Below are 10,000 nucleotides of genomic sequence, written 5' to 3'. Positions count from 1 at the left end.
TGTTGTTCCGTTAATTAACGCCCTACTTGCAGTATCACACAAAAGTAGCAAGCAATGCATTTTGAGCTTGTAGAGCTGCTACTTTTGCTAAGTTTGAATTTGTATCCTGTTTCCACCCGGCAGAGACGATATTCTGGTGCGAATTAACACTCACTGAAAATATCTGATCTACAAGCTCACAATGCAATGCGACGTGCGCTGTAACCTCGGCTATTTTCCGCAACGTTATTTAGTGCAGAGGAGAAACACGAGGAGGCCTATGGCCTTGTATATGGCCCTGGGAGACTCCAGTCAACTAGGGTTTAGTGTTTTAATCGTTTACCCGCCAGGAACATAGGAATTTTAAAACGTAGAATCTTGTAGCCTGCCACAAACGGAAAAGCCGTTTTAACAGCGATGTATTCATTAATGCATGTTTTAATACGATCGTATCGAAATCTACCGTCAGTTAGCTTTGTTATGCTTCTGACACAATGGGCGCGGCCATTTTGAAAATGCGCGCGCATCCACTTACATTGCCGGCTCTGGTTTCAGACGGCTTTATCTCACAGAAGCGACATTGCAGAGGACGCTTTGTCCCAGACAAGCGTTTTCAACGGCCTGTAGCAGGCGCTGTGATACTCGCGGTCCACTTTTTCCACCACCGACCGAGAGAACGAGCACCAGCTTCGTCAACACACACGGAATGGTTTCATAGTAAAATGCGATTACGGATATTTGGCTCTTCAAAGTAAGTGTCACGCGTGATTAAACCATGGCAATACGCAATCGAGGGATTAATTAATGGCGGCAGGCTAAGAGTTAAACAATTCAGACTTAAAAGCTAACAAAATGATTTAGAGAAGGAAGGGAAAAAATATCAGCATTTATGACTTTAATCTAGGACAATAATCTAGTGGGATTATAAGAGTGAAGATCAAAGGGATATTAAAGATGAGATTAAATGGAAAATGCCAAATCCATATCAATTTGGGGTCACTGACATTAAGTGTTTGAGAACCACCACTGTTATAAACGCCAGCGCGGCATGAGAACAAAGCTCCATCCCCATGGAGATCCAGAGTGCCCCATCAGCACCACACAGTGTGTGGTTCCACTCAAAACCATGCAGGGCTACTCGCTTTTTACAAACATATTGATATCAATATTAGTATTATTATAATATTGTAAGCCTAGAATCCTGGTTGAATCATGACCATAAAAGCTTTGATTCTGTGAAAACATTTGAATATTGAATTATATTATATTCAATAAATACCCTTTTTTCATGGTTTCATGGTCATGATTCACCAAGATCCTGGATCTTTTGATTCTAGGCTTATTATATGCAATAATTAATATAAATATTTTTGGGAAATCTCTATGGAAAAAACATTTTTTTTGTAACGGAACCAGAAAATGTTTCCGCCACTGCTATGCCGTGTGGGGGGAGGGGTGGGGGTCTGGCAGTTGCGGGAGAGCCTGGGGGTTGGGCGTTGGGTGGGTGGACGCATCACGAGCCCTGCTGCGATGGCATGAACTTAATGGTGTGTGTGATGAAGATGGGCTCCACCAGTTTAATGGGACAGGGTGGGGCGGGGCGGGGTGGGGCGGGGGAGCCCCCAGAGGGACCCCAGCAGCGCGAGGGAACGCACCCCGCCTCTGTTCTGTCAGATGGAATTGAAGGCTTTTGTCGTGGCCAAGACTGCAGGCTTTTTGGCGGGCGATTAAAGGGTTATGGTGCACACACGCAGGGAGAAGAGGGATGTTTTGCGCGCGTGCGCGGACTGCACGCGTGCGCGCGCACACACACACACGCGCACATGCACACGCACACACACACACACACACACACACACACACACACACACACACACACACACACTAAAAGCACCACATACAGTACAATGACACCCATGGCAGCATCAGCTGCACTAACTGCTTTGCACACAAACCTTGTGCAATCTGCGTGCGTGCGTGCGTGCGTGCGTGCGTGCGTGCGTGCGTGCGTGCGTGCGTGCGTGCGTGCGTGCGTGCACGGTCATACAGTCTGGAGCACGGAAGCTCTAATCATGAGCAAGTGATAAAGCGGATGTGAAGCCTCGATCCTACCCACTTCCGTTTCGTCTATATAGTCGCGTAAATATGTCCAATTAATAATAGCTTGCTTCTTAGCAGAAATGGAAATTATAACAAAAAATCTAGAGATATTTTAAAATGTTTTTCCGTTAACAGAAATGACGAACAGATGCCAACTTCCGTGTTCGGATTTCGGGAAGTGTAGTTCCAGCCTCTGGCATTCGGAGTCGGAGATTGTGGTATAGTTGTCTGCATGGCTACGTGAAACTAGGGTTTTATATTTAGGTTAGGTCTGGGTATAGGAAACCTGGCCTGTTGCTTGGGCAAAGAATATGTACAGTATAGGAATAAGGTTTTATTTTTTGTTGTGTTCTTCTTTTTTACGATTTGACGTGCATGCGTGAGTGCGTGCATGCGTGTGCGTGATTATTGTAGTTGCTATTCATCACAGTCATTTCATTGCGAGTCTTAATGTATGAACCACCCACTGAGCTTTCAGAAAACACTTAACCAGCGCCGCAAATGGCTCAATAACACCTACGCAGCAAGGCATCAAAATTTGGAACATCAAGTAGAGTAAATGGACCTTTTTCCTGTAGCCTGACACCTGGATTTACATTTAATTTCACTCCATTATTCAGTCTGAAAGCAGTATTGCCAAGTCTGCTTATTATAAAAAGCGACTTTGGGCTTGTTTTTCTATAAAGTGGGTTGTAAATATTGGTAGTTGTGGGTTGTGTTTGTTTAGTTATTTTTTCCTAAAATGTAGATGATTATTTGGGCTTCCTGACCTGCTATTTTCAGTGATTAAGTAGTTTTGAGTGGATTAAGTGGTTAATGGTTCCACAAAGAACTTTGGCAAAAAGCAAAAACAAAGAGGTTCTTCTTGAGCCATATGATGAACACGAAGTACCATTAACTAAATAAAATGGTGCTTTAGTAGGTGATGGTTCTCCTTAGAACCATATGTCACCAAGTACGAGTTCAAGGTTCAACGTTGGACTTTAGTGTTACATCTTGTATTTTTGTTTGGCTTCCTTACAGACAATGCAGCGGCATAGATAGCATAACATTCAAAACAACAAAAACACAGCAAGCATACAGTATAGCAAACAAAGGGACCGAATAAAGGGTGCATTAAGAGTAGTGATGCATGCTGGGACCAGTGGTCTAATGAGATATTAGTGGACATTTATCTCCCCCCTCCCCCACACACACACATAACCACCTCCCCTCCACCCTCCCCCATCTCTCTTTCCTCCCTCCATGGCTTTAGTTAACCGAAAGGTCAATAATGGGTTTAATTAATCAGCGGAGATTAATTTGGAAGTCCCGCTTCCTCTCACCACCTCACCGAACACCACATTTTGTCACCATAGGCAATTTCCTATATGGGCGACGGACGGGGTTTTGTGCCCCCGGTTTATCAGTGATAATATGGATGGAGTTGCGGCCGGCCAATTGGATTAGCCCCCTCGTGGATTGGTCTCTAATGAAGATTACACACCCCTGTGGTTAATGGATATTAGGGAGAGCTGGCATGCGGTGCCGTTTGGCATGCGGGCAGAGAGCCGACGGACGCAGCGCCGATGGACAGAGGGCCTTGGCACTGCAGCAGTGTGCCAATGCCTTTCTTATTTGTGCGTGTGTGCGTGCGTGCGTGCGTGCGTGCACGCTCCACTCACCAGTTACTTTTCCATGTGTGTCGGACGTGCGGATCGTGGATGTTGTGCTTGTCGGCCTGCTCGTCCAGGAAGTCGAACATGTACTTGATGGCGAGGGGCAGGGCGCTGCCCCGATGCGCCGTGCTGAAGATGGTCTCAAAAAGGTCGTCCACAAACTTCTGTAGCGTTCCCTGTGTGGAGACGAAGACATATTCCACATATAATGCCATCCGATTTAAAAAGGCACATTTAAAAAATATTTTATCCCACAATTTTGTAACCCATTTTTTCACCCATGTGGGCACTACTCTCCCTCTGCCAACCTGGGGAGAGCCCTGAACTGAGCTCATGCTTCCTTCAATGCATGAGGATTGAGCAGGCTGCTTCTTATCACCTGACAGGTTGGATGTAACGTGTGGAAGGAACATGTTATTCCAACCAGTTCCTTTCCCCTCCATCAGGCGCCCCGGCTGACAAGGGGGAGGCAGTTTAGAGACCAGGATTACTGCATGTTTTTTGTGAGGGTACCTACCCTAGGGGACACGGGGAGAACATGCAAACTCCACACAGAAAGGCCATTTTGCCAACCCCACCTAGGGTATGGGCGCTGATGACATGAGGGAGAGAACACGCCCCCAGCGCCCCAATGAAGTCAATTATGTTAAGTAGCCAGACCCATAAGGTCAAGAGCCTGTCTCCTCTTTCCGTAGCATGTTTCCAGGACATGCATGTCACAGGGACTTACCCCCAATCCGACCCTTGAAGCTGATTGTTTTTTATTAGACCCTTTAACCCTAGTAGGGTCCCATGAAGTTGTTTGGTTTTTATGCCAGTTTTGAAACACTGTAGAACTTTGAGATTTGCGAAAATGTAAAGTGTATTGTAAATTATTATTGTTTGTTTTTCTTTTAAAGTGGTAAAGAAGGCTGAAATCAACCAAAAAAGAACACGCACATCCAAGTGCCTACTAGGCAGGGTGCTGGATTAAACAAAGTCACAAGTAAATAAATGAAACAATCCGCACACCTTTTTCTGCTCCGAGATTTCTTTACTTAAAGTGGTAACATTTCGAGCCGTAGCCCTTCTTCTTCTACATATTGACAAGTGTTCTCAGAAGAAAAGAAGTTGGCAGACTCTCCTGTTTTTTAACTGAGCATACGGTATTGTGTTGTCCCTGTTTTTTGCTTACATTTAGAGTAGACACGAGGGACCTCTTAGGTAGCTATATGATGGCTTTGTCAGCCTGAGTTGTGTACGTTTACAATGTCTGTAAATTGTTGGGATAAATATGAATTTATTGTATATCATGTATGTATTTAATGCAATGCATATACATTGAGACTTGTATTTATAACACTTGTCAATGTCACCTGACCGATTGGGACTTTACTTTTAACTCTAATTCACATGACCATAATTTACAGTGTAATTTGTTCACTATAGGGCTCATGCCATTATACATGATGTGCTCTCAGACTGTGTAAGTCGCTCTGCATAAGAGCGTTTTGATAAACGCCTTAAACTGTAAATATGTAATCTGCTCGGCTGTGTTGAATATCTGTTTACTCATTATTAATATTACAATCTCATATCCTGGTTCTGCTAAATCTTCATGCAAGCTTTGATACGCGGAAACTGTTATTTCACAGCTGATGTATATTAATAATATGAATAAGAATCTAGGAACAGGAGACGTGTCTCTTCCTAAGCCGCTTTGTGATACCGGATTAACTACCCCCGCTGCACCATTGACCCTAATTTGATGAAACGTCGACTTTACGGAGGGAGAAGGACAAGAGCGCGTGAGAGAGAGAGAGAGAGAGAGAGAGATAGAGAGAGAATCTAATCCACTTGTAACGAACAAGGAGATCCTGTAAGGATGAACAGAAGGAGAGGAGAGCATGCACCGCAGCGAGCAATGGAAAAATGAAATCAAACGATAAGAGGTTTCCCTATCGGAGCGAGCGAGGGAGGGAGGGAGAGAGGGGGTGTTGATGGTGGCAGATGAGTTAACCACTTACATCCCATTATCCGATGTATTTGTGGGGCAGAACAGCCAACCGACTATTTGGTTCTCAACCAGTGGTCCGGGGACCACCAGTGGTCCTTGAAGGGGTTCCGGGTGGTCCCCAGTTAAATGATGGAGAGTTGATAAGTACCAAATGGACCCTTATAGATCTTTAACTCTTGAGAGTGTAAAATGAAACCAAATGGATTTGGTTTCATTTTACACTCTCAAGAGTGAAATAATTGTTATTATTGATCAACGTTTGCCTGTTGTCTCTCCTAATGGTACCAACATCAATACAGCATGGAATTGTGGACAACATCTTCCATCCAATGGCCAAAATATTCTTTAGTCTTTTTGTCTGAGAGGCTAAATGGCATCAAATGGTGCAGGTCTGTGGCTCAAATGTGGAGTAAATAGGCCTAATGGGCCTTGCTTGATATAAAAAGGGTTGAAAACCACTGGACCAGATGGATTAGGCTTCTGGTGGACCACATGAAGATGAACGCACGTTTATATCGATGTGTCGCGACATCACAGGTACGGACTATACGAAGTGACCTTGAGGTCCTTCCAATGTGTCCCAGTGTGTGTTCATATAAGTACTGATGCATGCTGGGAACGCCTGCTGCTGGATGGGATTGATTTGTGCAAGGACAACTGCCTTCATCATCATCATCATCATGATCATCATCATCATCATCATCATCATCATCATCATCTGTTATCTGGACCTCTGCCCTCCCCGACACCTGCCCTGTCAGTACATGCACACACATACAGTATACACACACACACAATAAACATATGCACGCACGCCATGTGTTCAGGCACACTCAAACACATTTACACATGCACGCACGCACACGCACACGCACACACACACACACACACACACACACACACACACACACACACACACACACACACACACACACACACACACACACACACACACACAGCAGCCCCATCAGAGTGACAGTGATGGAGCTAATATGGAGGATGTCAGTGTGTGTGTGTGTGTGTGTGTGTGTGCGTGTGGGGGGGGGGTTATTTATTGACGAGGTGAAAGTCAAAAGCAGTCAATTAGACGTTCTGTCCCTCCGCACATTGCTCACCAAGAGAGATGAGCGGGAGATCAAGTGTTATTTCACTGGAACAATCTGTCTGTGTGTGCACGTGCGTGTGCGCGCGCGCGCGCGTGCGCGCGTGCGTGCGTGCGTGCGTGTGTGTGTGTGTGTGTGTGTGTGTGTGTGTGTGTGTGTGTGTGTGTGTGTGTGTGTGTGTGTGTGTGTGTGTGCGTGTGTGCGTGCGTGTGTGTGTCACGATTACAAATTTATGTTGGCGATTAATTGTCACACAAACAATTGCGATTGAATTGTGTTTTTTGGCATTGATCATTGGGAACATGAATACAATTTCTGTTTGCCTTTTAGGCTGCACAGAGCAGATATGACAAATAACTTATACAAAGACATTACTCACAGAGACTTGTTTAATAACTGTAATAACCTTAAAAAAATAGCGGAAATAGCTGATCTACAAGCTTCAGCTTTTATAGCTTGTACATCAGCTTGTAAATATACTATTAAATCTTGAGGGTTTGATTCTTGGGGTTTTTTATGTGGGTAATACAGTATGTGTTTTTAGATATTTTAGTATTTCAAAGTGCCATCCTTGCTCTAGAAAGCGCCAATGTTCCCATCTAGACCACCGGATAATCAGCAAAGACCTCCGACCATCGCACGTTTTATCCAAACCATGGAGAGCTCCGTAGATTTCGAGTTATTCAGCTTTTTAGTCATCCTGTATAAAGGGAGGTGAACGGCAGCGCAGTTGCGCAATCCGGTCTAGGATCGCTAAAGAAGGAAAGGCCAAGCCAAAATAAAAAATAAAATAAATAAATCAGCGATTCGGTTTGATATCAATAATAAAGCTTATCAGACGGAACGTTACGCCAGAAGCAGTTGCCGGTTGGATTCCAACTGGCAGAACCTTCCGTCAGAAGCAGTACATTTGTTAAAATAATATCTGGTTGCAAAAGGGGTGAAGGGGGTTTTGCTGATGTTTTGCATGCTGCTTCGACAACATTCAGAGACTATCTCCCAGAGCGTGGAGCCTTTAACGCCAAGTTAAATTGCAACTGTATTCGATTTGTTGCAATAAATGGTTAACCTACTTTGACGTGAGTGTATCCTATTTGAACTATACTGATTGATAAGGCATTTGTGGAATCTTAATGGGCTAAGAGTGGGTGGGTCATTTGCATTCAGCTGCTTGATCAAAAAGTCCCTTTTCCCTCCAAACCAATTAAACTTTATCTTCTTTTTTACTCCTGTCTGAAGACGTTTATCATTTGAGGCGCATTCACAGAAGTCCATTTTCACAGCCCATTTTCTCTTTTGGCCTGATAGCATCTATTCTAAATACAGAAGCACCTTGGGCGTCTTCACAGGGTCTGTACTGCGTCAAGACAATTATTGATAGTCAGCGGCGTCAACAGAACAGTAATGAAAAGAGAAAACAAACATCAAATATCTTTGTCACACAGAAATGGAATTTAAATAATCTCTTCGCACCGCGTGACTCAATCAAAGGAAACGGGAAGTTCTAAAAACTAAGTGAGCTGCAGTAAAGAATATTGTTCATACAGCAAAGAAATGAGACTTTCACATTCAAATATAACTTTTTTTGTCCACTACAGTACAGTATGTACTGCATATTAAAATATACTAGACCGGTGCCTGGCTGTAGAGCACCGAGTCGGTAACGATGGAAGTTGGAGATCCATAACCCACCCGGCTATGCAATACCCGTTCCACCCATCTGTCTGTGTCCTTTTATGCCCATACATTTAATATGTTCTCTAATGTGTTTTACAATATCTACCTGTACATTCCAGTAAGACCAGTAAGACGCCCTGAGGGCGAGAAGCGTACACGCATCCGCCTATGCGTGTAAGCTTAGAGCTCCACTGCCCCCGCTGCCACACTTAGATCTCCATATATGGAGCTGACCTGTTCTGACATTCCATGTGTTGATCTGACCTCATCAAACCCTGTACACTCAAGACACGCTCCATATAATTATGGCCAGCAGTCTGCTGTCACCCAGGCGGATATGTAATATGTTGATCTGACCCCCGATTCCAAAGCACCAGCCCTCGACCAGCAGTCTGCTGTCAGTCACCCAGGCAGATGCGTGCACACAACCTTGCCGCCCTCAGGCGTTTTACTGGTTGTATGCTTTGGGCATACATTTTGTCCAAGTTTATATGTAAATACTAAAATACCATTTGAAAAGTAAAGCGCTTCACCGTTTCACTCTAAAACTGTGCTGGCTCCTTCATTTGCATGCACCTCTACGCTCAACAGCCTGGTATAATCATTTTATGTTACAAACTCATCACTAGACCCAAAAGGGTTTCGTAACACTCATGGATAGACAAACCACCGTGGATTGATTCGAACCCACAGCCTCCGGCGGCCAGGCACTTGAGACTAGAGGGTTTAAGATCAACAAGCTTTTGTTTTTACCTTGGTGGCCAGCAGTCGCGTCAGGTAGATCTCGGAGACCATCTTGCTGCCGCGGTCGCCCTCCTTCTGGTCTCCGTGCTCGTGGTTCTTCACCAGGTGCCACACCTTCACGCCGCTCTCCAGGTCCGGGGTGATCATGGGCGTGCGAGAGCGCAGGCTGTCGGGGCTGCCCGTGTATTTGATCATGTTCTCTGTGTGACAACCAGACAAGAAGAATACTTAGCATCAAATAAGGTGGGCCTCAAAGTCGGGGGAATGGAGCCCCGCTCACCCCATGTTTTGCTGGCGGGGGTCGCAACATGGCATCAGTGCTATACAAACAGAGAGGATATGAATAACACAGAGAATTATAACAAAACTAACTAAAAGCAAGAGAGAAGGAACGGGTCTTGAGCTGTGCTTTAAAGCTCTCTATATACATGGCCATAGAGTGCCAAGATCCTGAGGTCACTCACTCATCCCCTGGTTTGCGGAAGTAATATCTCTATGGAGAATAGCATGTAGTCATCTTAAAATCGTCTCATATAAGAATTGTGGTCCAAAAATTGTCAGGGAGGTGTCTCTGTATCGTTTACGACAGTCAGTCACTAATAGTTGATACAGTCTATTTCTAGCAAAAATGTAACTAATTTGGCAGCAGTAACATTAGCTTTTTCCCGCAGTCAGTTGATTCTTCATATCAATATGAGTGAAATTGAGAGCTGAAAAAAATCCGAATGACTGAAATCAGCCCG

General features: G+C 44.5%; 1 protein-coding gene across 2 annotated transcripts in view; it reads right to left on the bottom strand.

The window, feature by feature from the left end:
- Positions 1-10,000, bottom strand: part of plxna4 (plexin A4) — a 300,862-nt gene that overhangs the window by 11,347 nt on the left and 279,515 nt on the right. For both annotated transcript variants that reach the window (XM_079493988.1, XM_079493989.1), the window contains exons 30-31: positions 9,267-9,457; positions 3,744-3,913 (exon numbers count right to left, since the gene is read on the bottom strand). In XM_079493988.1, coding sequence (XP_079350114.1) covers positions 3,744-3,913; positions 9,267-9,457 — 361 coding nt within the window. The remainder of the gene's footprint in view (positions 1-3,743; positions 3,914-9,266; positions 9,458-10,000) is intronic.

This window comes from Electrona antarctica (genome assembly GCF_951216825.1).
Source record: "Electrona antarctica genome assembly, chromosome: 23".
NCBI lineage: Eukaryota > Metazoa > Chordata > Actinopteri > Myctophiformes > Myctophidae > Electrona > Electrona antarctica.
Note: the sequence above shows the minus strand (reverse complement) of the source record. Positions and strands in the feature narration are given on the sequence as shown.